At 33.7% G+C, this 27,642-nt stretch overlaps 1 protein-coding gene across 1 annotated transcript in view; it reads right to left on the bottom strand.

The window, feature by feature from the left end:
* LOC149785130 (uncharacterized) overlaps nucleotides 1-27,076 on the bottom strand; it is a 30,372-nt gene extending 3,296 nt beyond the window's left edge. Inside the window, exons 1-14 of the mRNA XM_089931277.1 lie at nucleotides 27,014-27,076; nucleotides 24,572-24,632; nucleotides 24,122-24,234; nucleotides 23,522-23,607; nucleotides 22,556-22,614; nucleotides 19,336-19,460; nucleotides 16,399-16,492; nucleotides 15,557-15,668; nucleotides 12,364-12,538; nucleotides 10,989-11,177; nucleotides 9,229-9,486; nucleotides 7,149-7,267; nucleotides 5,273-5,493; nucleotides 4,118-4,263 (exon numbers count right to left, since the gene is read on the bottom strand). Of these exons, the coding sequence (XP_089787403.1) occupies nucleotides 4,118-4,263; nucleotides 5,273-5,493; nucleotides 7,149-7,267; nucleotides 9,229-9,486; nucleotides 10,989-11,177; nucleotides 12,364-12,538; nucleotides 15,557-15,668; nucleotides 16,399-16,492; nucleotides 19,336-19,460; nucleotides 22,556-22,614; nucleotides 23,522-23,607; nucleotides 24,122-24,234; nucleotides 24,572-24,632; nucleotides 27,014-27,076 (1,821 nt within the window). The remainder of the gene's footprint in view (nucleotides 1-4,117; nucleotides 4,264-5,272; nucleotides 5,494-7,148; nucleotides 7,268-9,228; nucleotides 9,487-10,988; nucleotides 11,178-12,363; nucleotides 12,539-15,556; nucleotides 15,669-16,398; nucleotides 16,493-19,335; nucleotides 19,461-22,555; nucleotides 22,615-23,521; nucleotides 23,608-24,121; nucleotides 24,235-24,571; nucleotides 24,633-27,013) is intronic.
* Nucleotides 27,077-27,642: the final 566 nt, after the last annotated feature.

Genomic DNA, 27,642 nt, shown 5'->3' with positions numbered 1-27,642 from the left:
TATGTCTAAGCTGCCACACTGCAGACATCATAGCGCTATGACTTAAAAATTGTTAAATCTACATTAAAAATCCAAATCACACACACACACACATCTAAATCTGTACAAAATAATTAATATCACACAACAGTTTTTTTTCTTCAGTAAATAGAACGTTAAGATTAAACATTATTCACGCAAATTTCAGATGTTTTTAAACAACTACAACAGTACTATAGTAAAAAGTAAATTAAAAGAATAAAATTGTCACCAATTAGCTTAAATAAATGATCACTATGAATGCTGTGAAATTTTCTCTGCAAACAAAATCGCATCTCCATTTCTGCCAAATAAACTCAGCCAGTTAACACCCGACATTCCTCTACCGTATATGTAAAGTTTAATTACCAAGACTAAATCAAAAGAAGGAATAAAACAAAATATACCATGCAGTATATGTGCCCCTAAAGAAACTAATTCAGAACAAAAAATTTATTCAGCAAACAGTGTTACATGCATTAAGACTTAAACCTAAGGAAATAAGGTGGAGCATAAAATGTGGAAAAAACAGTTGCCACATGTACGGTAACCTGGGACTGAAAATTTGAACTGTTAAAATAAGTCCTAGGCACTGCAAGTTACAACAAAATAAGCATCGTTTATTTGGCAATCAATTGCTGGTGCTTACATACACACACTGTTGAACATGGTTTCTCTGAAGTATGTCCGAAGGGCAGTCCTTTTCACAAGATAAATGCAAGGATAAGGATTACCTGTTAATTAGTCACACTGGCTTTATTGTTTGCATACTTAAATAAAAACTTTAGCTATTTTTGCAGTTTAGCTAGAGCTGACCAGAATATGAAAAAGGGGCTTGTCCTGGGGGAATAGTAAGGCGTATCACAGGGAGAAATGACATGTCCCATGGGAATTCACACATTGGGGCAAGGGAGTGGAGTCAATAGTCTCCTCCCAAAAATTTATATTGTCAGCCAGTTAATGTGAAACTTTGACCTCTTTTCTTTTAATCGCTGCTATTTAAACTGCCCAAGGGATAGTTTTACATCAGTTCCAATTTTTTTTTTTTTAAAGATTACTGAATATTATGTCAAGATCTTGAAAATACATTTACTCATTTCACCAGCGTGATCAAAGTTTCCTCAGGCAAACAATTTTTGCTTCAACAAGCCTGACAGGCACCTCACACTGAATACAGGATGTGCCCGAACTAAAATCAGAGGGGCCTCGGTGTTGGGTATCAGATTTTTTTAGCGCTGCTGATGTAAATAAAAGATCTGTGAATTGATTGTTGCATTTTGTGGTCATTTACTCGGCCTTATGCCTATTTTCGTAACTCATGCTTAACACTTTTCACAGGATTTAAAATATCCAACAGTATATCTGGAACAGAACCAACTTTTAGTCTAGGCCTAGCATTTGCATATCCTAAAGCTGTCATTTTTTCAGGATCCTTCTCGTAACATTCCTTTGAGAAATGCACAGAGTGCTGTATGTTTGTTGCTTTGAAATTGACTCACTTGTAATAATGAAGCCATACTTTCTTGATGCCTTTATCTTTTGGAAAAGAAAAAGAATGCTGTCCACGGGCTTTTCTTAATGTGCTATAACACCTGTAAGCAATGCAAACGGCATTGTCTTTTTACTCTAGCAACTCCCACTTGGGATGCTGGAGTTGCTACTATGATGTCACATCCCAAAAGTAACTGAATAGGGGCAGAAATTTTGCATATGAGGTCACAGAAATTCAGCTCCTGGTAGATGCCAATATTTAAATATTGGCATGATGGTTGCAGACGATACTTCAGAATAAGGTTTTCTTCTATGCTGCTTTTATTATTATTCTATATTTCCATTAGTTTCTGGTCTCCTTTAAGACTATACATTGAAATGGTAAGTGAAAATTTTATCCAAAAGTTTCACATCACCTAGCCTTGCCTGAGTGTCAAAACAATGGTACTGTTCATGAGGTTTAAAGAACAGTGCTTACTAATTCTACAGTCTAATCAGGAAGGATAACCATTTCAGGATTTGAGACTTATAATATTATTATCATAAAGAAAATTTTACTTAAAAACTCAAACTAGGATTTCCAAATGATGGCTTTGCATTGGAGTCAAAGGCAGAGTAAGTATTCATGGGTTTAAAAGGTCAAAGCTTTCAGATTCTACAGTTTAAGTATGACAGGGTGTGCAACTACGTTTTACATAACCATACAGAAAAATTTAAACCAGAACTATAACCAAGATTTTCAAATGACTTTGACCTTGCCGAACGATCAAAGAAGGGTTGGGGTACAGTGGACTGAAGAAGCAAAATTTCCTGATTGTACTGTTGAAGTAAAATAGTAATCTTTTCAAAAGTTGGCAACAAATGACCAGAGATGTCAGCCCATAAGTATCATTATCAGGAATCATAGCATTATTTTTCCAGAATCATGTCAGCCAGACAACAAGAATGGATAACATGTTCGGTAAACAACACCAGCTTTTACAATCATACTGCATCTTTCTACAGCTTCTGTAACAATTAAGATCTGATGAGAAAAATGGTATATCCATCACTCTAATTTCAGACACTTTAATATCTTCAACACTGCTGCTCAAACAATCTCACCATCTTATGCTATGAGCATTCTGAATAATTCAGTCTTTATGGCAATGGCCTACTTGTCAGCTAACCACAATTTCTAATGCGACTCAAGTGGCTGAGGGAAATAGCTAATATTTCTGTGTAGTTTTTTTTAGCATGTTACATAGTATTTGCAAAAACATTACCTATAGTGTGGGTAAATCTTGCTCTTATTGTAACGTCACATCCAATTGGAGTAAAGTTTTAAAATGTAACTCTGATACAAAGTTTTGTAAGCACCAGAGACTCTGAAGTTGCAGCTGATTGTCTGACCATTTTTGTAACACTTCATGTTATGTTAAAGCAGAAGAGGCGTAAATGTAAAGCCCATTGTAGGTGTGTGAGTAGGAAGGTAGGTGGGTAGGTAGGTAGGTATCAGTTTAATGACAAGTCAGCATAATACTGGCTATTATGGTTACAAATAAAAGTTGGAAAAATGTAAAATTACAAAAAAATTAAAAATCTGTAGGAAGATAAAGCTTCCAAATGAACATAACACAAAGTACTACAATATATAAAAGGTAAAAATATTAACATTCTGTAAAACACACATTAAGTAAAATTAAACTAAAAAAATAATGAAAAATACAGGGTCAAAATATATAAGCTGCTTTTTCTCAACAATTCAAATACTGTCTGGTAGTACATCAGCACACTACAGAATGAAGGTGAAAACCAAATGCATAGCAGTAGGATTTTAACTATTCTTGCTATATCAATTAACAGCAGTTACACACAATTCATAAAGGCAGTAGATCAATACTTACACCTAAAGAAAAAATAAAACTATGAATAAATTGTATGATTGGCATAGCAGCAGATATGAAACAGAATGCATGTACTCTTCTATAGTACAAGTCACATGGTTCATGTGTGCATATTTGCTCATTTTAAATTAAATAAAATTGTTCTTTTAAAATTTAACACTAATTTTCTTTAACCAAAGTCTAATCAATCCTGATTATTGAATGCCCTGAACCTTAACTGTCACCAAGAAACTTCCAGATGAAAAATATCTAGAGCTATGGACTTTTACAATGGTGGCTATGTACTAAACCTGGGTCAAAATAAGAATGTATCGAGTGAAATCATCACAATCGAGGTAGTAAGAATTTGTTTATCAATATGCGTAGCTTTCATTGTGACATCACAGCACACAACATTAATCCCAATTGTAATGGATCACACCTTTAGGCTCATTTTGTCCAAAAATGTCTATGTACTTTAACATTGATTTTGCTGTATGCACCTCTTGGGGTATCTAAATAATGACCTTCCAAAAGAAATGTATACGAATCCAAATGAAGTGAATACTTTCCACTTAAAGGTATGTAGAATCAAATTCTAGAAAATGACACCCATAATTGAAATAGTTGAATGCCTACATGACCCGTGTGACTTGTACTATAGTTAAACACCATGCAAACTCGTCTCTTGCAATAGTTTAGGTTCACAGTTTTACTAATGTTTGCAAATTTCAAACACTGACCTGAAAAATATTAAGGTTGTATTCCGCTCCACCAATGAAACAAAGACGGGCAAGAAAGAAATTGAAGTTGATATTTAACATTCCTATATGCGCTCGTGCATAAGCCTCATTGTTAACCTCCACTTTCAAATGACCTTCAAGGGGAGCTAATAAAGACAAGAAAAAATAGATGCATATAACTTAAAAGAAGCTATCGCCAAAAGTGTACACAATTAAAACTTGAACCTTTATAATATAGAATACAATTTTGAGAGTAAGCAAACACTTTTTTCAAATTAATGAAGAGCATATGTGATTGCTTTAATATTAATTTATTCGTTTATCAATAGTACTGCAATCTCTCAAGATGCAAATATTTGTACAGTTTATATATTCAGGCCCATCAACTAAATTTATCATGCTGACTTGCTAATTAAGGCAACTGTAAGAGAACTTTTTACTTTACTGACCTTGTTTTTCATTTACACATGTATATATGCACTTCCACTATTTTTGCTACAAAATAAAAACAGAAGGCTCTTGTATAATTATATTTTTCCACATTACTGACCAAAACTTAATCAAATGTCTAATATCTCTGCAGCAAATCAAAATATAGGACGGTTTAGTTAATCTCTCATTAATACTGTCTTTAAAGTGGGGGTGGCCAAGTATTTTAAGGTGCTTGCCTATACTGATCACTGCCTTCTCAATACTGTGTTGGTTCAAGTCTTGGTCTTGGCCAGTGTGGTTATGTGAGAAAGCTTACCAGCAGCCGGCTGTGGGTCGGTGGTTCTTCCCAGGGTTTGCCTGGGTTCTTCCTCCACCAGTTATTCTGACTGACATGTATTGTCCTGTGCTGAAAATGGCATTAAACCCATAAAGCCAAAAATACTATCTTTAACCTTTACCTTCAACAATCTCATCTAAATCACAAAGATTGATATACAGAAAGATTGACAAATGAAAAAAGATTAAAATACAGGTTCACTTTTATACAGACTGATATAGTCAAACATATAGTCAAATGTAGCTTGACAATGAGACAGACAGGCAGGTGGTGATAGCTAAATGGAAAGATAGATGGCAAGAAGGATGAAAGATTCCCAGATATTCATGAAACAGTGACCCTACAAATTGTACTCATTTGATAGCTTCTCCAAGGAATCACATTACCAATTTTTATGTCCAACATATTCTTTAGAACAATTCCAAATGAGGCCCCAATATCTTTAGACCCCAGTTCCTTTCTCCAGTCTACTCCTGGTGCCTCTAGATGGAAGTGGAGATTAAGTTTCAAGAAGTTCATCAAGCCTCGTCGATCCCGGTGATGAATAGCAACATCCTGGATACCAGATGCATAGGGATCAAACACATACGAGTCATTTGGATGTGCTCTGGATAAATGAAAATAAAACATGTATTTGCACCTAATCTAATCATCTGTAAACAAAGCAATATGCACATGCAGCTGCCTAAGATAGATCTACAAAATCAATGTACTGTAAATGAAAGTATGTGACATTTTAAAAATATTTATACTATCATTTCTTACCATTCAATGTTCAAAGAGTCATTATCACAAAGCATGCATTTCTAATTTGTTTACCAAGATTACTTCATGATAAAGCAATTAAAAATATTTATAATATTTATGTATGTGAATATATCAACACGGTACAGGATAGGTACTACTCAAATATAAAGCAAATTAAGTAGTAATCAAATCATTAGTTCTGAATCCACGTGAATCCAAAAGTAGTGATAGAAATCTGTGATAATTTCATAATAAATAATCACTTCCACTTGACCAACTGATAATCGATTATAATAGGTTACTAAGAGTAAATGATAATCTTTGTTGTACAGTTATATCTTTGCTCAAGAGCTCAAAATCCGAATAATGTACAGAAGTAATCTTTTAGTGACATGTATACTTTAACCAGATAAAAATATTAAACTTATTCAGATTGTGTTGGGTTTTTCCCACATCTTTGTTTAAATGAAAGCAACATTTTATGGCCGATCAGTCTTATGTAACTGAAATACTGTTGCAATCCCCAAAACCCTTTCATTCATATGTGACATGTCTATAATTTAAAGAACAGAAGGACATGGTTTTCTTCTTTGTCATTATTTACAAATACTGCAAATGGTTTGACATTTAAACTGAAACATATTCTCAAAATTGTTTAAATTTATTAACACAACAATTTGACAGCTTAATCATGTAATCATGACTATATGCTCCTAATTATGAAGGTTTGTACCTATGGAATATGGTATGGGTTTGGTAAGTTATGAAGGGAATAAATAATTCAGATCAACTTCAGTGGATTGAAAGCCCTATTTAGTTTACCGTTTTCAATTTTACCAACCTTTGTGTTCTGCATGCAAGTAAAAAAAACGTAGTCTCCCTTTACACACAACTGATTATGGATTTTCACAATTGATTTTCTTATTGGTCTGCTCAATCAGATGATGATTGATTATAATCAATAATCGGAACAACACTACTCAAAAGATAGTAGTTGTCATCCATGATAACAATATAGCTGGTAATGTGACCAGAATATATAATGAATTATGACATTGTAACTGACACCGCTAATTATCAATATAGCTGGTAATATGACCAGAATATATAATGAATTATGACATTGTAACTGACAATGCTAATTATTTATTGCATTTTTTAAATAATTATCAAGAGTAATTATAATTCAGTTCTTGACAGAATACATAGAAAACAATTTCTGTTTTCCTTTTCCCATATCACACATTAAGTGTCTTTAATTATCCATTTAGGGTTCAGAAGTTAGTTGTGTGTGTGTGTGTGTGTGTGTGTTTCTTTTTATGGACTATTGTTATCAAAGACCATTTTCATGTCTCCTTCACAACTACTATAGAATATATGATACACAACAAATGTAAGTTTCATGCAGGCATTCATGTGGCAGAATAAAATCCCTTGTGTTTCAAATTATAAAATGAACTATCAGACTATAAATGAATAAAAGAAAGTAAATGCCACCAAAATGAAGTAAAATACCTGTTGTTCAAAGGGGAAATTACTCTAGATTTCGGATGAGCCTGATATTGGAGAAGGGCCTCAAATCGGACATTCTCATCATCATCGTAGAGTGCTGTAAACAGGAGGTGTTCTGCAGCCTAGACATTTTTATAAAAAAAAGTCATTGCTATATAATAACCAATGCAAGGCTGTAATGAATTACACTGAATATCATCTCAGAGGAATCTAAAACAAGGGCAATTCCAGGATAAATACAAATAATTTTAAATATATTTATCATTAAACTATAAACATTTTTGCACTTAATGTTTGCCTGTTTATTTGTGTTAGCCTAAACTTGGTATCAAAATTTTTTTTTTGGTCTCTAATAGGCATAAGACATTTCAATAAAAGAGAACTGATGCAAAGTTATACTCAGATAAGCATTGCCAAATAATTAGACATACTTGCATGGCTTATAAAACCTGGGACTCCCACTAAATCATGATTGGACCCATCCCATACTGTGATTTGTCCATTTGTCTTTCAAAATAGAATGTTATTCAATCTGTCTGGTACACAGATGGATTATTAATTTTCAGCATGCAGCTAGGGATCTGTTCATAAGTTACTCACATTAATTCATTAATGAAGATGTCTGCTTATTTGGGCCAAAAGCCAAACACTTTAAAGCAAAGTGACTTGTGAATGGGGAACAATACTATGTATGCACTCCATATTTCATTGGTTGCCTACAGTAAATACTCTGTTGTCATTTATGAATAATAATGAGCTGTCTCTTGTTCATGCTAACTGGATAATGCATCACTAGCTAGTGTATTCTCGTTTACATAACATGCAACATTAGAGGACATCTTCATCATAGAGGCACAAGTACAAAGTATCTGGCATAGAGAATGGAGCCCTTGGATTATGAAATTTCTTCTTTAGAATATATTTGAAGGAGAGAAGAAACAGAGACAAATATCTTAGCTACTATTTACATCCAGTCTAAACAGACTGAAAGTAATGATACTGTAACAATTTCTTATATTTATTTTAAATGGAAATCTATTATTAAATTTTAATATCTCATCAACAACCAGAGCAAAACTGACTCATTATTTTAAAAATATTAAACGCAAAACTAATAGCTTGTGCTTACATTAACTGTCCAATTAACTAATATTTCATTTAAACTTGATCATAAGCCAAACTTGTTCACATTATTCTGTTTGGTGTCGTAACATCATTAAGCCAAACTTATTAAAATGATTCTGTTCTGTGTTGTAATATCATTAGGCACAACTTATTAAAATGATTCTGTTCTGTGTTGTAATATTGTTAGGCCGAACTTGTTAAAATGTTTCTGTTCTGTGTTGTAATATCATTAGGCCCAACTTGTTAAAATGATTCTGTTTTGTGTTGTAATATCATTAGGCCCAACTTGTTAAAATGATTCTGTTCTGTGTTGTAATATTGTTAGGCCGAACTTGTTAAAATGTTTCTGTTCTGTGTTGTAATATCATTGGGCCCAACTTGTTAAAATGATTATGTTCTGTGTTGTATTACCATTAGGCCCAACTTGTTAAAATGACTATGTTCTGTGTTGTATTACCATTAGGCCAAACTTGTTCAGATTGTTCTGCTTTGTGTGTTGTAAAATAGAACATATCACGGTAAGTTTTTTTTAAAATAGATTTTGGTTTTATCACAATTTGAATAGGGACAGATATTAAAATTGATAGTCATAATATCTGCACTAGAATAACTATGTCGGCACCAGTCTTTGTTACACAAATTTTGCCCTTGAAAAAATACTGAAGTATTCAATTCTAAAGTGTACAGAAAAGGGACTTGTGGCTTTAATTTTTATTACTTTTCTCAGCATTTTATTCATGTATTGGAAAAAGGATACTATTGTTTCCAGAGAGATCATTATTTTTAGGGCTTTAAAATTTGTACTTTGAAGCAACCCCAATACTAATGAACATCAATACCCCATGGACAATAGTGAATACAAATAATTTCATAAAGTAAAATGGATATAATGTCATAATGTCAAAATGCAACTAGCTAATTAGGTGACATAAAGAAAGGGACTTTACATTCTACTTACATCATCATGATGGTAATGCCTGAGTGCATGGACACCTGCCCTTTTGATCCATGGGGAGTTAGTGGCATTGATATGAGATACAATATAGTCAAATGAATGATTCATACGAGCATTCCCCAAGGCTTCCAGCAGGACTACCTTCTCTCTGTCATGATCATACTGTTCTGACTCTGTCATTGTTGATCTCTTCTGAATATACTTCCAGGGATCTATAATCATTAGCATCATTAGCATCATCAACAAAAACAGTAAAAGCAACTGCAACAACAAAACCAAAAACTAAATTTGTCTTTTTTAAACACATCTACCAAAATATTCAAGTTTAAAGAAGTTCAAACTACAGAAGATTATTTTAAACATTTCTATAATGGCATGAAATGTAATTAGTTCATGTACACATAAATATAAACTGATAACATTTAATTTGTCTACCTCAAATAATTTTTGTGTAATTGTGTTAATAAATAAGGTTTCTGTCAAACTGTTCAAGAAGTTCAAAAATGTTTCAAACTTGAATAATTACTACAACAGCCTACAAATCTAATCAGTCCATTGGTCTAAGAATATATATAGACTTGCAAAATATAACTAGTCTACATTATGTGGATTAGACAGGACCAAATCAAAACGTCCTGCTGTAAACTGTGGGGTATTAGACCAACAATAATAGCAAAATTAGTGCTCACTATCACAAGCAGCATATAAACCAAACAAGATAAAATCTTGATAACTGTGAATATTTAAAGATTATAATACAATAATGATTATGTCATTATGACATAGAGATAATAATACAATAATGATTATGTCATTATGACATTGAGATTATAATACAATAATGACTATGTCATTATGACATAGAGATTATAATACAATAACGACTATGTCATTATGACACAGAGATTTCTATACAATAATGATTATGTCATTATGATATGGAGATTATATTACAATAATGACTGTCATTATGACACAGAAATTTTTATACGATAATGATTATGTCATCATAACAGAAATTATAATACAATGATGATTATGTCATTATGACATAGAGATTATAATACAATAATGACTATGTCATTATGACATAGAGATTATAATACAATAATGACTATGTCATTATGACACAGAGATTTTTATACAATAATGATTATGTCATTATGACATTGAGATTATAATACAATAATGACTATGTCATTATGACATAGAGATTATAATACAATAACGACTATGTCATTATGACACAGAGATTTCTATACAATAATGATTATGTCATTATGATATGGAGATTATAATACAATAATGACTGTCATTATGACACAGAGATTTTTATACAATAATGATTATGTCATTATAACAAAAATTATAATACAATAATGATTATGTCATTATGACATAGAGATTATAATACAATAATGACTATGTCATTATGACATAAGGCAGTGAAGAGATATGCTAAAAAGTACATTTTTTTTATTTAAAGGGATACATGTAGCATCATATTAATGGAACATTTATATAATTCAGAAAGTGAACTTTTTAAACTTATTGGATCATGACTTTGTATGAAAGGATAAATGTTTTCATTTTAAATGGGGTTTAATTATCACTAAAATAAAAACCAATTATTTGGACCTAAATTAGTACTCTATTATGACAGTTAATTTGCTTGGTTTAAGTTTTGATATATATATAGGTTCCATGTTATTTGTCATTTGTTTTACTCATTTATATTTATTTTGTATTTATTTATATACTACGGTACCATGCATGCCCAGCATTTCATGCATTCTCCCAGTCAGGTGCTTGCTGTATGTGTCATCATTTTCTTTCATCTTGCGAATGACAGACCCTAGAGCCATTTGTGCCCTATGACAAGTCGTCATGCTGACCTTTCTGCCTCCAATAGCTGAATCAAAGGCCATTTCTTCTATGATAGTGGTGATGTTCTGAAAATATCAAAAATGATTTTACAGCATTACAGATAGTTCCATTATCTGAAATTATAATATCTAATGTAGACTTACACAATAAATTTAATCCTGCAAAGTGTTTCAACCATTTTGCTTCAGGAATTGCTTAAAATGATCAAAAGGTTACCAACCCTAATGGAAAGTTATGAAGCTGTCTTTATCTGAATTGTGCAATCTTGCTTGCTCTTCAGAATAACAAGAAATACACACCATCAGACTTTAAAGTGACCAGGGAAGTTGAAGTCAACCAAATGGATATAGAATATTATTTTGTTGTCTTGAAGACAGTGAACTTCAGCACTTTTTATTCAATGTTCTTTGCATGGCTAGAGTGTACTTTAAAATAAAACATCCATTATAGAATTTTCCAAAGTGATTTGACAAAATAAATCAAGGCAGTGTATGCAATATTGTGCACAATTTGCATGCATAATGTTAAATTTAAGCAATTTTTAAAAAAGATTTTAGTGCGAATCTCACATCAAAGAATATACCCCATGTGGCCAAACCTTGTAATTTTATGCATTTAATAATAGTTAATGTTGACTTTTTCTTTATCAGATCTCCCTTCCCCAGCATACTCTTTAACACCACCATAAAATCTGCTATGTTTTGCTTAGTTCAGTTAAACATGATTGATACATAATTCTTTTTTATAACCTTGCTGTCGAAACTGAAGGCAGATGATAATTCAAATGGGAAGCAGATATAATATTGGAAATTTTTTTAAAACTTGAATCCTAACTGCTCTGCATAGGCGCTCTTGTGTTCTACTGCTACAGTGGCCTGGAGGTTAGAGCATCTGCTTCAGACATGGGAGGTCACAGGTTCGAACCCAGTCCAAGTCATATAAAAAAACTTATAGAAATTGTACTAACAGCTGCCTTGCTAGATGCTCAGCAATGAGAAGTTAGTGTTATGACTTGTCGGTCTGGTGTCAGTATAATGTGACTGGATGGGACAACATGCTACACATCTGCAGCATCATACCCCAGATCTAGACATCACTATAAACTGCCACACTGCAGACATAATAGTGATATGACTGAAAAAAATTTAAACTGTTTTAAAAAAAATTCAAATCCAAATCCATGTTCTACCTCTGCATGTGTTTCAGCCTAAAAATAGAAAAGATTAAAACAAATCATTATTAATAATTTACCTGAATGGGTGGTGTTTTCATAGCTACTACTTGAACCAATACCCTCTGAACCAAGTCCTCATCCAATGTTGGGGCCAGCAGGACCCTCTGTAGGAGTATTGACTGACTCTGATTAGTGTTTAACACTCCATATGCATCTAGCATGTTGTGTCTGGCTGCCGCATTATCTGGATAACTATGTTAAAAAGTGTTCGACAGATTATTTATAAAGAACATTCAAAAGATGATTTTTTCATGTGAAAATTATTAAATAGGTTCTATCATAAGAAGGCAATATCACGGAATCTAGATGCTCCATCACAGTACCTGACAAGATCGAAATACAAAACTTAACTAAATCTTATGGAAAATTGTATGGATGTATAGACAAGGATGTGGTGGAGCATACAAACTTAAACAGTCATTTAAATTATCAATCTTTTAAAATTATTAAGAAATATATACATGTCAATTCCATTTTTTATATCACAAAACATCAATATTTTTCAACTTAGATATGTGCTTGTGAAACATGTATGCTCCCACTGCACCACTGTAAAGTAAAAGGTTTTAAGTACAAAATGTTTAACAACTCTGACAAGGGTTTATAATGGGATGAAATCTATTCAGGTCATCTACATATCCATACAAACATAGCCACACAGTTTTTTCAATCTCCATCTCAACCAGATTTTGCTTAATGATGGCAACATATTTTTCATTAAAAATAAATCTAGACAAAACAATTAACAAATTTCTAAATTGCTAAAATTTCCTTCAAATCTGCCATGTTGACAATCTGATACCTACATATCAATAAAAAATATAACCCCATCAAATTTTATTTGTATTTGTGAACCTCATGTGGTTTTTGCTTAATTTTGTCCATGCAAGGATTTTGAGAAAAAGTCCAGTCACCATTTTTTTCCATTTAACTGCTCAGTGTTGATGTTTTTCAGCAATAGAAATTTTTTCAAATTGACCGCTATGGTGCACATTATGAATGTTAGCTTGCATACATGCAAACCAGTTGCTAGCTAGCTAGATATAACAACATGCATTTAAACATACACAAACACACACATACAATTATCTACCTAAATAATCTTTCCTACACATTTTTACATCACAGTAAATATACACAGAGTCAACATAGCTCACTTGGTAGAGCATCAGATTCAGAATCCAAAGATCAAGAACTTAATACCAACCCAGGTCAGCCATTAAAACAAAATCAACCATTGATAATCCCAACCATGTATTGTCTGGATTATCCAGTCTTAATTATTCAAACAATTCTGTTTATTCAGAATGAATCATGTACTTCAGGACTGCAAAGGTATATATATATATATATATATATATGAATGCTTTATTCCATAGGGGGCCCCGAGTGGCCGAGTGGTCTAACGTGCTTTCCGTTACGGATCACTGCCATCTCACCTCTGTCTGTGTGGGTTCAAGTCTCGGATTCAGCCAATGTGGGTATGTGAGAAAGTTTGCCAGTAGCTTCTCGTGGGTCGGTGGTTTTTTCCACCATTAATACTGGCTGCCATGTATAGCCTATCGTATGCTGAAAAATGGCGTTAAACCCTACAACAACAATTATTCCATAGATGCATGTACAGTTGTTGTTGTTGTAGGGTTGAACGCCATTTTTCAGCACAAGATAGGCTATAGACGGCAGCCAGTATAACTGGTGGAGGAAGAACCTGGAAAACACTGGGAAGAACCACCAGCCCACAAGAAGCTACTGGCAGGCTTTCTCACATACCCATGTTAGCAGAGTCTGAGACTCAAACCCAGGCAGACAGAGGTGAAATGGTGGTGATCTGGAACGGTGAGCACTTTAGACCACTCAGCCACTCGGGATCCCTGCATGTACAGTGTTTATCCAGTGCAGGATCACAGGTTTTGGATCATATTTATTTATTTGTCCCCTAATTATTAATTCCTTTGAAACCGAAGGATGGACTGTGTTATAAGTATGTCTATATACTTTAGAGAAAAACTGAAAAATTCACACATCATTTTACCCAAGTTGGTGCACATACAAAATAAGTACATGTATATATAAACTTTTACATCTTTGTTAGTACCAGTGATTGTCAAAAGTGTCAAAGATGATCCAGATATTTAGATATTTAGCTCACAATTCATTTCAATTTAAACACATCTGGAAACTGACATATACAAGGTCTGCATGCTTATCAGATGTTTCTTTGCAAAGTTGCTGACCTTTGGTAGCATGATATACTTTCAGATTTTATTTGATGACAAATGGCAGTTAATTTTGTAAGAAATGAGTGAAGTACATCGTTTATTATTTAATCAATGAATTAGTAGTTTGAAAAGAATAATTCTGAGAAAAATAAACTTATACAAACTGTGGATGATAATCGGTGAAAAATAAAGTTAAATAAATGCTAGGTCCACACCAAAAAAATCTTTATTGCGTCTATTTTGGGCAAAACAAAAGTGTAATGAACCATTAAAATGGGTTAGTTCAGCATTTTATAAATCTTTTAGGACAATCCTGTAAGCATCGATAGATAAGATGGCAGTACAGAGCAGACAATGGAATTAAAATGGTTTACTATTACTAGTGCCATGAGTGTTTGAAAGTAATTTCTTAAATGATGTGTCCCACCCCACTCATGTGTTAACTAGTTGTATGACCATTAGGACAGATGTGTGGATTTAACATACATGTATATTAAAATATTACTTGTCTGAGATAAAAGATAGTTTTAAACTGAATAAATTAAGTATCCAGGTTTGTTAATCCTCTTCGTTCCATCTGGGACATAAAGCTACAACTATCTTCTGCCATCTAGGTTGGTCTTGAGCAATGGCTTGTGCCTTACCCCAGAAAAGTCCCATCTCTTCCATCTCGGTCATCACTGTCCTTCACCATGTTATCTTTATCGAGGTGGAATTCCATTAGTCAATACAATCTAACAATGAAATGGTGGTTGCTTTTTAATGACACTTTCAATTCATTATTGGCTTTATGATCCTGGGAAATGGAAGCTAGGTGCATTTCCCAAAGGACACAAAGAGCAGCCCTTCCAGACTGCCCTGGTTGGGTATCAAATTCGTGACTCTTGGGTTACAAGTCTGATGCTCAAGCAAATGGCCTGTTGCAGGGCCCAACTAAACAATAACGATAAGTGGCACCAGTGCAATTAACACATTATTGTATATTACATACAATGATGACAGATTTGTGAAGTAGAATTCTGCAATGGTGTCCAGGTGTTCAGCAGGCAATCTCTTCAGAACATTCACAATGTCAAAGAAGCAAGTACTCAACTCTGGGGACCCTGTGTAAATTGAAAGAGGCATATTTTAAATAATGGTTCATAAAAGCTTCAAGTATACACATAATAATTAAATGAACCTGTTCAATTTTTATTCTATTAAGTTAGCGAGAACTTATGCTGTTTATTCTGTTAAAGATCAATAAATTAAGTTTACCCAAGTTATGCTATTTGTTCCAAAATGTTTGTAAAATAGTTATATAGATATGTTTACTCTGGTTTTCAAATAAAAAGGAAGCAATGAAACAAACAAGAAAAAAACATTATCCCATTATTTAAATAAGTTTACAGTTAGCAAGCAATTCTCACTATGGCACAGAAAGCTGAGTATCCTAAAACCTGGCAGCTTGAATGGGCAACCATTACACATGTGGGTACAGGAATCAAACTCTGGACTATAAAATATGTAAGGTGCAAAACAGATGGCATTTAGGACTGTTTCATTTGACTATCAGTGGATAAACACACTTTTATTCTTCTGAGTGGTGGTGGTGCCTTGACTTACTTTATTCTGTATATTTATTTCCTTCTGTAAAGCATTATAAAAAATTCTCTTCTAAAGATGATAACCCTAGAAGAGGCATTCACACTTTTGTCGTAGACTGAAATGGAATAGCTCTTACTACTGAACTGTCCACTTTATCTTGTGATCAACATGCCTTTCTGAGATATCACTGCAGTTTACATAAATTATCCATGCTATTTAAATAATGCAACTGACATAATGCTCTACCTTTAGCAGGCTGATTGCTCATGCAGGAGAGATTGCCCCTAATTGCATCCCATGCCACATCTATATTCTTTTCCACCAGCAAACGACGTGGTATCTGTAAAAACAGTACACATATAATTACAGTCCAAGCAATGGCTTATTTTCTTTACCTGGGAACCACATACAAGTGAATTGTGCTATCCTAACACATCCACTGTGAGACATTTAACATAAACCTATTAAACAAACTGATTTCAAGCCCTGTTCACTATGACAATAAGTGTCGAATCGTCCAAATTAAATTATGAAATATTTCCAATTTGATTTTTCCATTTTGGCAGTAGTCACATATTTTTAGGTACATTTAAATTTGTTGAAAAAATATTATTTCTAAATTTCTTCTCCTTATAAATATACATTTCTATTCAGGAACACTTTATCGACTAATTAATTTGTAATTTAAAAGATAAATGATTCCTCTATAAACATTTCAGCCATATGCCTATTTAGTTCAAAGTCACCTAATTTTGAAATTACACAAATGGTGCCAAGTATGCAAACATTCTACACAATATGTAGCCATTGACCAGCAAAAATGCTGATAGAATATTCAGGTAAACAAATATGGTGATTATAGACAAGAGTCCTTCAAAGGGACTGATGCTCTAATGGGTGAAAAGAATTTCCAGAAGTCAAGACCATTTTTTCCTTTAAACTGCTGAGTGTTAAACTATCTCTGATATTCTTAAGCAACTACAAGATTTTCAAAATAGCTGCTGTAGTGAACATCCTATGTCAGCTTGGTATCTTTTGCATTTAGGACCTGCGGGAGGTCGTGGGTTCGATCCCCGGCTGGGTCATACCAAAGACTTACAAAAATGGTACTAATAGCTGCCTTGCTTGGCATTCAGCATTAAGAGGTTAGTGTTAGGACTGGTCAGCCTGGTGTCAGGATAATGTGACTGGGTGGGACATCATGCTACATGTCTGCGGCTTGATGCCCCAGAGCTAGACATCACTATAAACTGCCACACTGCAGACATCATAGCATTATGACTGAAAAACTGTTAAAGCTACATTAAAAATCCAAATCACACACAAATCACACGCGTTTAGGACCAAACAGCCATCGTAAAAAGTCATCTGTTGTAAACCCAATGTTGATATTATTTTGTTCTGGGGGAGCAACAATAACTAGGATTTCAAGATGATGTGACAGTGGACATATTCAATATCAGATTGCCACCATTTCTATTTTGTACCAACTAGACATCATAATAAGTCTTCCGATGAAAGCACAACGTCAACTGGAGGAACCATCATGGAGAAGTAGTGATAATAAGATTTTTACGGTGGCCATTATGGCAGCCATATTAGAAATCAGATCAAATACATTTTTCCAACTAGACATCATAATAAAAAAGTCTTCTGATGAAAACCTCATGGCAATATTACTTTTCAATCAGGTCGAGTCATGAAGAGATTTTTATAAAGGACATTGTGGTGGCCATATTGGACATCACATAGAACCATTTTCATTTAGGACCAGCTAGACATACAGCATACAAAGTTATTTACAAAAACCCCATGTTGATATAACCTTCCATTCTTAAGGAGTGATTACAATACTTTCAGGATTCATTTACAATAGAGCTCACATATATTTTCAGAACCCCACACAATGTGGCAGTGGTGGAGAGAGAGTGGAAAGGGTTAAGAAAAAAAAAACACCATCTCTCCACGCATCCTGACAGAATTGCAATAGCTTTTATATGTGTATTGCTCTGCACTCCACACTGTCTTGCTGAATCATTAAGGATGACCACTACGGAGTGGACATAGTCTCTATCAGATGAGTGTGGCTTACTGTGTATGACCCATATATGCATATATATATATATATATATATATATATATATATATATATATATATATATATCACTGATTGCTGAAATGGAATTTGATTGTTAATCACTAATGACATATCTTTCTATGGGTGGTCTTCATTATTATCTCTTGAAATGTCAATCAATAATGCAAATCAGGAGCTCCACAGTGGTGTTGCCATCAGTGTGACAGCCATTAGGTGCAGTGGTGATTTGTAGTAGTTTATTGTTCCATCGCAGAGCGAAAGTGAAGGGGATTAAGCCCCCCCACCATGATGTGAGCTGTACCGTACTTTACATTGAAGGATGTAGTACTCGTGATGCAATTACATACTAATGCAACTCCACAAATAATAGTCCCTGAGAAAATAAGCTAAACACAAAGGTTTATCAAATTCAATGAACCAGGAAATATAGATCATGGTGACCAAATCTGTACTGATAGCTATAAAACTCCTGCTGATGTAATAACATATTAAGCTATGTGACTCAAATGACAATATGCAGGAGAAAATGAGTAAAATGCAAAAGTTAAACCATAATTTCTGGACTGTGAACTACTGGAAACAGTGACCTGATTTTAACTATTGACACACAGGACATATTTAGATACCAACTTACAAGACTCTACAAGTAACAGTGATTGAGAAAGAGACCTATATGAAAACCTTGAGTATTGAAACCAGACAGACCTGATACAATCTGACAAAAAGCAGGAAATAAATTTTTTAATGTTATAATATCATTCACATATGGTTTATTATTATTATTATTATTATTATTATTATTATCTCTTTTCTGCAAATTTCCATAAATATGCTATTTTATTTTTTTTTAATTTCCAATTTACTAAATTGCTAACTGTATGGACACCAGGGACACAGAGTCAATTTGTTAGAACAAAATCCCTTGGACTTGCACTCAAGATAAAACTGCCTTGCACAAAACTGCAAGAGTCAACTGTGACTGCCAAAATCATCATCACTATCTCTCACACTCCCCCTCCCCTCCCCGAAAAAAGACAAAAGTTAATTTGATCTGCTCACAATATGTATAATAACATATCTCTTACATTTTTGTTAACATGAACAGATGCAGATTTGATGGTCTCCAAAGGTTTCGTGATATCAAATAATGCCCTCTCTCTGGTAAGAAAATGCAGCTCAGCATCACTTATGGCTTTCATCTCTGGGTACTCTGTTGATAATGAATAAAAAGACCCAATAACAATTAGCAATAAACAGGATGGCAGCAAGGAATTTATACTGAGTGGACACCACTCCAGTAAAATGTAGTAAAAAACTTATAAATGTTGTGAGACAAGGTACCATAAACCATAGAATGTGTGATACCAAGATTTCCATAACTTTTTTAACATTTCTCCTGAAGCCAAGATATTTCATTATCTTAAAATACTTTTTAGACAGTTGGTTTGGGAGGCTAGGCTTCTTATAACCATGAATGGATTTAAAATATCTATAGTTTGAAACTTGTGTAACTGAATTTGTTCTGAAAAGATTTGAAGAATTCCACAAGTCTGGAAATTTACAACCTTTCTTAAGAGATTAAAAAATACCCTTTTCAATTCAATATATTATCACTGTACATTAATAACATTAATAACTATACAGCTAAAACTTCATTTTCAAAATGAAACCAAGAAAGATATTAAAAATCTCAACCTGAGGGAGAAAATATGAGCTGATTGGTAGAACTAATATCTGCAAGCCAAGCTCAAACTTAGTGACTGACGACAGACGTGCTTTATTCAATTTAATATGGTACATTTTGCTTTAATCTGGAGCATGTTTACCTTTCTTTTAGTATAAGATGTCATATTACCATGCCATGCCTTTTACCACAGTATCTAAGCATTTCCTAGGTCTAAGCATTGCTGAGAATCTCTGTCATGATGTGTCACATCTGAATGACCCATATCGGAAAAAATGCTCAAACTGCTAACATGTTTCAGTTCAAATAAATTCTCTATTCATGGTAAAATAAAATATAAAAAAAATTAATCTTACATTATAACTACGTGTAGACATTAAAGTACGTGATAAAATGCCATATCAAGATGCAATCCCTTTTCTGTACTTTTTAGTCATAATATCGTCCACGTCGTCAACAGGTCCTCTGCTTCTCATGCAGGATTAGTCACATGACTTAAAATCGTCAATAAAAAAATAAACCGGTATCTAACTTGTGGGGCACCCAACTCGTGAATTTCGCTTCAGTGTTCTAACATCGTGAGTATGAAGGCAAATTAACAAACCACATTATTTCTGATTTATAGCATGTGCTTTCCAGGCATGGACACTGCAACTTGATTCTGTGGGAAATAAAAATAGCATCTTCCCCAGTATGGGGAGAGTGTTAGCATTGGTTTCCTCCACGAATCAAGTGGAATAAAGTGTCGGTTGACATGGAACGCACACAGTTAACGGGGGGGGGGGGGGGGGGTAACTCACTCAATTTGGACGCTATGCCATTTTGACAGTGTCATAAACTCAGTTTTTAATGACATCTCAACCATTTGTTTATACACTTATCAAAATCAAGTCATGCAGACACTAATATTAAAAATCATATCATTATCAGTTGTAAATGTAACAAAGATACATACTATGAAAAAATGATTTTACTAATTATCTTTTTTTCCAATCAGTAAGTCCTCATAAATTTTTTATCAGCTATTATTACGAATAATTCAACTTCCCGCCATAATAAAAATTCAGTCTGCTACTCAACCCGTGTTACCCACGTGACTTACGACTGGTAACTGCATCAGTAACAAACTTGACAACCAGTTGCAATTTTAAAGGGTTTTATGTGAATCTGTCATTATATATATATATATATATATATATATATATATATATATATATATATATATATATACAGGGGCGTATTAACCATTAAGCAGACTAAACACGTGCTTAGGGCACCAGGGCCAAAGGGGGCACCACAAAGTTGAGAAAAGGGTGAAAAGAAAAAAAAAACGAATGCAGATTTGTAAAAGAAATTGATAAAACTAGTGCAAATTGATCATAATGTTCTGTTTCTTGATCAATGTGCACCCTAGGGTTATCTTCCCAAGTGTACGTGGAAAGGAGGGGGCACCAAGATTTGTCAGTGCTTAGGGCACCAGTGAGCCTTAATCCGCCCCTGTATATATATCATAATTAAATCAATATCCTCTATATTTTAGCCAATGAAAAAAATATTATCAGGATTTTCTTAGAAATAAGAATTTTTACTTTAGCAGCAAATTTTCAATCAGTCTTGAAAAGAATTTAGATAATTTTAACTTATTTTCGCTAAATTATTCTTTATAAATTGGTTTTATAACGGTAAGAATTACATTAAATGAAAATAAAACCTTTTCCTGTAACTGTATGCCTTGTGTCTGATTATTTACATTTTAAGAATACATTCTGAATGATGCAACCCCGTTTTAAAGTTCTAAAACCAGTACATTCAGTGATTCGCGCTTTGTATATTCACAATCTCAGTTAGTTATTGGAGAAAAAAAAGTCATACACAAAATGTAATAGTTTTATCATAAGTAGATAATTTTATTGTGATACCAACATGATTTTTCCAATTTGATGATTTTACCTTTTGCAACAAAATCAGTTCCAAAATGAAGATTATGAAAATATTTAAAGAAAGCTCTGCGAATAATCAGTTAAATATCTCTTTTTTTGTGGTAATTTTACATATAAAATGTCTTATGTGCTATTGATTTTTTCCCGCAAAATAGCTTTTCCACGGACCTTATGTACTATTTTGTCACAGTATGCAATAGACTTCTGTAAGGTTCGTCAAAGTGGGTGACGTAATAACGATCTTTACGACAATGTGTCATCTGGTTCAAAGCATCATAGGCGCGCATCTAAACATATTTTGGCCTACATCCGTAAAACTTAATAGCTGACCACTACATGTTTGCACACACACACACACACACCGCCCGAAAATAATTATGCGGTGGCCCCTGCAAAGCATAAGAAGGGTGTCAGGGAATATATCATTATCATTTGTTATTCATACTTTGATTTAAAAAAAAAAATATTGTTTCTCATGTAATGAGAGACATCACAAAGAAAACAAGTATATTTGTGAAAAGTGCGTAAAAACCTAGGATTGCAGGATATAACCAAAGAATATCAAGTGTGTGTGTGTGTGTGTGTGTGTGTGTGTGTGTGTTTACCTAACTGGCTTTTATAATTCGATTCGATGAGAGAAAGATTTAACTGTCTATAAGTTGTACAACGCATTCTACTTACCAACATTGCCGAATTTCTGCGCAGGCTCTACTTTACGCATCGCAAAATACGGGTCAAACCTAAAAGTAAATAAATATTTATTTTTTTAGATTATATTAACAGAAAGAAAAGATTTATTGCCTTTTGAACTTCGATTCTTCTCATATTATGATGTTTCTATCAGCGGTGTTTTTATGGAAGTGCGGGCCCGGTACAAAATGGGGACAATTGGCCCCCAAAATCTAATTTATATGTCAAGAAAGAAATTCTGTGAAATATTCGAAGAAAAAAATACATGCTTGTTTTATTTTTAAATAACATTCTTTAATTATAGTCTATTGTAAAGAAGCAAATAAATGCCCCCCACCCCCCACCCCCACTAGCTTGCGGGCCTTTCGCACCTCGCCACTCGCTAAGGCCGCTACTGTTGAATTGGTTTGACTGAAACTAAATGTTCAACTTTCATCAGTATTTACCACGAATAACTGTAGCACATAGAATCGTATATCTTACTAAAACAAAATCATGTTTCTAAATATTGTACAATGGAGCAACATAACTTTGAGTACACTTATAATAACAACTATTATAGGACTGCGGTTTCCCATCCACAATAGGTGGTACCTGATGGCGATGATCTCTGTTACAGTATGAGCTTAGATTATATTTCAGATAAATGTACCACAAGTAAGTAAAAGTAAAGATAATAGACAGAGATGAATCCATTATAAAACCTTTTTTTAAAAAAATGGTTTCAGTTGTTCCAGTGACGTATCATATCTATGCTAAGAATAAAAGCATCCCATCCTTCAAAATTACTAGCCTCGATAAACACAAAACAAAAATGGTCACCGAGGCATCCACCACCTGCGCAAAACTACCTATAACTGCAGACGTTGCTTAAACTAGTGTGTGGTGGTGGGCTGTGGGATGGGGGGATAATCCACTTTGAGGTCGGTTAAGGAAGATTAACAATGAAAAACATACCCTGGTTTACTTTTGGTGGGCCCAGTGAAATCCTCTTGTACCAAAATCTTGTGTATTGTACCAAGCTCGTCGTGAAAATGAAGGGTCTTAAAGAATATTAAATACAAGTAGTTTTATTTTTCGTCAAAGATGCATGTTCCGGTTTAGTTGACGCAAATTCTATAAAGTTTATATTATATTTATGCTAACAAAGACTAATCTCTCTCTAAAAAAAATAACAATTATACAAACTGCAAATCATCAAAGTCATGATCCAGAAACGATTCAATTTTATATATAATTCATTTCTTTCTTTTTTTCAAACGAGCTGCGGTATATGAAACATTTTTGCATAAACGAAATCTCATATACAGGACATATCAAAAGTATTCCTACGTGTAAAATATGTAAAATAAAAGACCCTGAAAAATATAATTACAAATACTTGAAATGGAAGTAGCCATTCTCACTGTTCAATAGTCACGTTATTTGAGTACAAAAGTTAAAAGGCTCTCTCTTTCATCAATGGATTTCTTTTTTCTTTTTTAAATTGCATTCGAAATATCGAGAAATAGTGATAAACTTGATAAAATAAATACAAATAGTCGATTTTTTTCAAACCTTTTCAAAGTTGGATTTCACATTTTCTACTTGGTGGTCAAAACTGGTTCGAGTTTTCTTGAACGCCTTTCCCTCTGCTGTTGGAAAGACAGTATAGTCGGCAGTGTGTGGGCCTGAAAATAAAGAGTTAACAGATATAAGTACAATTATGAATCTTCGTTGGTTGATGTATTCAATCCTAGCTTGCACTTGATTTTTTGAAAAGCGGGTGAAGCCTTTATTCAGATCAATAAGATTTAATTACGAAAGAGAAAGTTATATACAAGAAATATATTTTCATGAAGTATAAATGTCAGCAAGGTCATGAGTTTTGACTTCCTTCATGTCGATATCTTGATTTTAGTTCTCCTCATGATGTTGTTGGTCTTATGGTGATGGTAGTGGTGGCGGTGATTATGGTGATTGTGGTGTTGGTGATCATTTTAAAAAGAGATTTGTTCATCCACACACCTTCGTGTCCAACTTCCTCTGTAGTGTAGCTATAGTGATCTCCCTTAGTAGATACAGGTACCTGCAGTAGCAAATAAGCAACTTGTTAAATTATTGTATGTTGTTGCAATTGCTCGTTAAACAAGCGATAGGAAACTTTTTGCGAGAATGGTTATTCGTTAGTCTCTGCATTTACTGTTGTGCTGATAAGGTATTTAATTGAAATTACAGTAAGTGTAGCTAATTACGTTGTCATAGTAGTTTTCTTTTTTTTTTTACACTACTATAAACTACAAACTTTCAAACTACTACAAGAGTTTCTCTATGATAACCTCTCGAGCTTAAAAATATTCTTTTCACGAGGGTTAAAATAAAAAAAAAACGGGGATAATCATTTCACACGAATACCTGTAAACATTTCACCCCAGCGACAACAATAAATAATCCCCAATCTTAACATCACAAAGCTTATCTCCGTATTTTAATTTCTCATTGCGTCCTAAATACATTTCAACCACCAGTACCCGCGCCTCCATTACCGTCTCAATGTACAGAACATATTCTTTATAACAGAATGATCTAAACAAAGTAAAACTCTTCGATATATAAATCTGGCTATAGTATCCTATATACTCCCAATCTGCCCATACTACTTTATATATTTATACACACACACACACACACATACACACACACACACACAACTACTCTTAAACATGGATCGCCAAAATTACAACTCTTTGGTAATACTGTGCCTCATTAAAACAATACTCAGTAAATATATAACAATTTTGGTAATTGATTATATGGCATTTCAACTAGTTTCAACCAATATTTGATAGGTCAGAAAATATATACAGATTTTATACAGTTCTGGACTAATTCTATTTGAGCAAAATAGGGTTAAATTTCCCGTAATATAGTGTATGAGAGAGTCGAGTGCAATTCCGTCTGTTTTTGTTTATTGCGCATGAAAAGGCCTCATCGCGAGTTTGTCGAAAATCATGTCGGCGTATTCGTGAGGCTCAACAAGAAAAGTAAGATGCACTCGTTCTTCTTTTCGCTTTATTTCTTTTTTGTTCCTTGTTGTTTTATACATTTCTTCTTATACTTTCACTTTCAAACAGACTTTTAAAAAATTACATTCACGCTGTCTCTATTAATATATCAGCAATTAGCCCAGTCGAAAGCTGTATCATTATCGAATGTTACTTCACCTCGTCTTCCGAGTGAAGCTTGGCGGACAGAAGTCCTGCAATCCCTTTCTTTATAGCTATAACTTCGTCCGGGTCGTCCTCATCGTGGTACACTCGTAGGATGACGCCATGCTTCGTGATGACGAAGGAGAACCTAAACGGAGACGAGATTAAAGTTAAATGCAATACAACATCCATTATCCAACGCGACTGGTGTTTCCTCCCATAAATAAATTCAGCAGTTATATGAAAATACCTTTGTGCGAATCTATTGTTTGAGTTGTAATAAGCTAGGATTCAGAATTTTACATGAATAAAATATCCTTACTACATAATTCGAATTTAGATTTTTTAAAAATAATTTTAAACAGAATAATGGTAAACTTTCCAAACTATAAGAATTAACATTGTATTGTAATAAATTTAAAGTATGCACATTTGGTTATAGCGCCCCGTTTTAAGGAATTCTTAGATTTGTATGATTACTTGTGTGATTATTGGAATTCGGCGCCATGGAAATATTCCTTGCCCGAAATAATCAACCAATTATTAGGAGCAAACGTCACGGAGTGAAGTGTTAGTGACTTTCCATGATGCCATGGTTCACTAGTAGTGAATTCCGGCCAAAACCGAATGAATGTCCCTGTCGTAAGATAGTCCATATTAAAATCTAGTGGTGTACATTGGTGGTGTGACTGCAAGGGCAGTATTTACGGTAAGAAACCTGTAAATTACACAAGGGAATAAATAAGAAGGGACTTGGCCGATACCGTTTATGTCGCCATGGGGACAAATTTGGTGCAGTTATATTGGCGAAATGTGCCTGGAAAGCATGCATTGACTGGCATAAGGTGGCGGAGTTAAAATAGTTCCCAGTGTTGGGGATACTCATATATTTTCTAAGGCGTGAACGGTTGGCGGTACGGAAACATGATGAAGATAAAACATGCAGATGTGCGGTTGATATATATCTGGCAGGTTGTTTTATCTGTGGTCTTGCATTAATTAGAGTAAAATTTAGGTATAGAATGGACAAGTCGGGGTTTCTAATTTACAACTGAAGTTGTATGGAAGTCTTTGGAAAGTTGGGGTAAAATTATGACTTCTAGCGAGAATCGCGCCAGGGTTTGACAACCGCTCGGTCAAGTAAATACCCATGTGCGTGTAACAGTATTGCCTGTTCTTTCGATTTGCGCGGTTTAATTGTTATGCGACTTTAATTTGCAGATTCTGAAGAGTCGTATATTTTAATGCTATTTCAGTTTACCTGCTGTAAACGTTTTTGGTTAAGGGAGCGTACGTCAAATGTTGGATCACTGATGTATTGCATTACGTTAAAGAAACACACAGCTAACGAGCTTTATAAGGACTGCCAGTCCTACAACCGTAAATCCCTAACAGTTCTCGGCTCTATTTCAGACATACGGCTTTACAGCAAATTGTATTAATTAAGATTCTTAATATACCAAAAGTAAAACATTGTGTTCATAAATTAGTAATGGGGCATTTTGGAATAAATAAAAATTATACATTACTGATTGAACGCTCTTTCTACCTCTATATATATATATATATATATATATATATATATATATATATATATATATATATATATATATATATATATATATATAAGCTTGCCTATGTATCTGTCCGTCCGTCCGTCCATCCATCCATCCATCTACTCATCTATCTACCTACCTACCTATATACCTATCTACCTATCTATCTTTCGATCTATCTATCTATATATCTATATATCTATCCATCCATCCATCTATTCATCTATCTATCTACCTACCTACCTACCTATCTACCTACCTACCTATCTATCTATCTATCTATCTATCTATCTATCTATCTATCCTAGTGAAATTCTTTTTGAAGAACTAAAGT

This window comes from Sinohyriopsis cumingii, chromosome 13 (assembly GCF_028554795.1).
Source record: "Sinohyriopsis cumingii isolate HCF-2022 chromosome 13, ASM2855479v2, whole genome shotgun sequence".
Lineage (NCBI taxonomy): Eukaryota > Metazoa > Mollusca > Bivalvia > Unionida > Unionidae > Sinohyriopsis > Sinohyriopsis cumingii.
The sequence above is the reverse complement of the archived record's forward strand: the minus strand, read 5'-3'. Positions and strand labels throughout refer to the sequence as shown.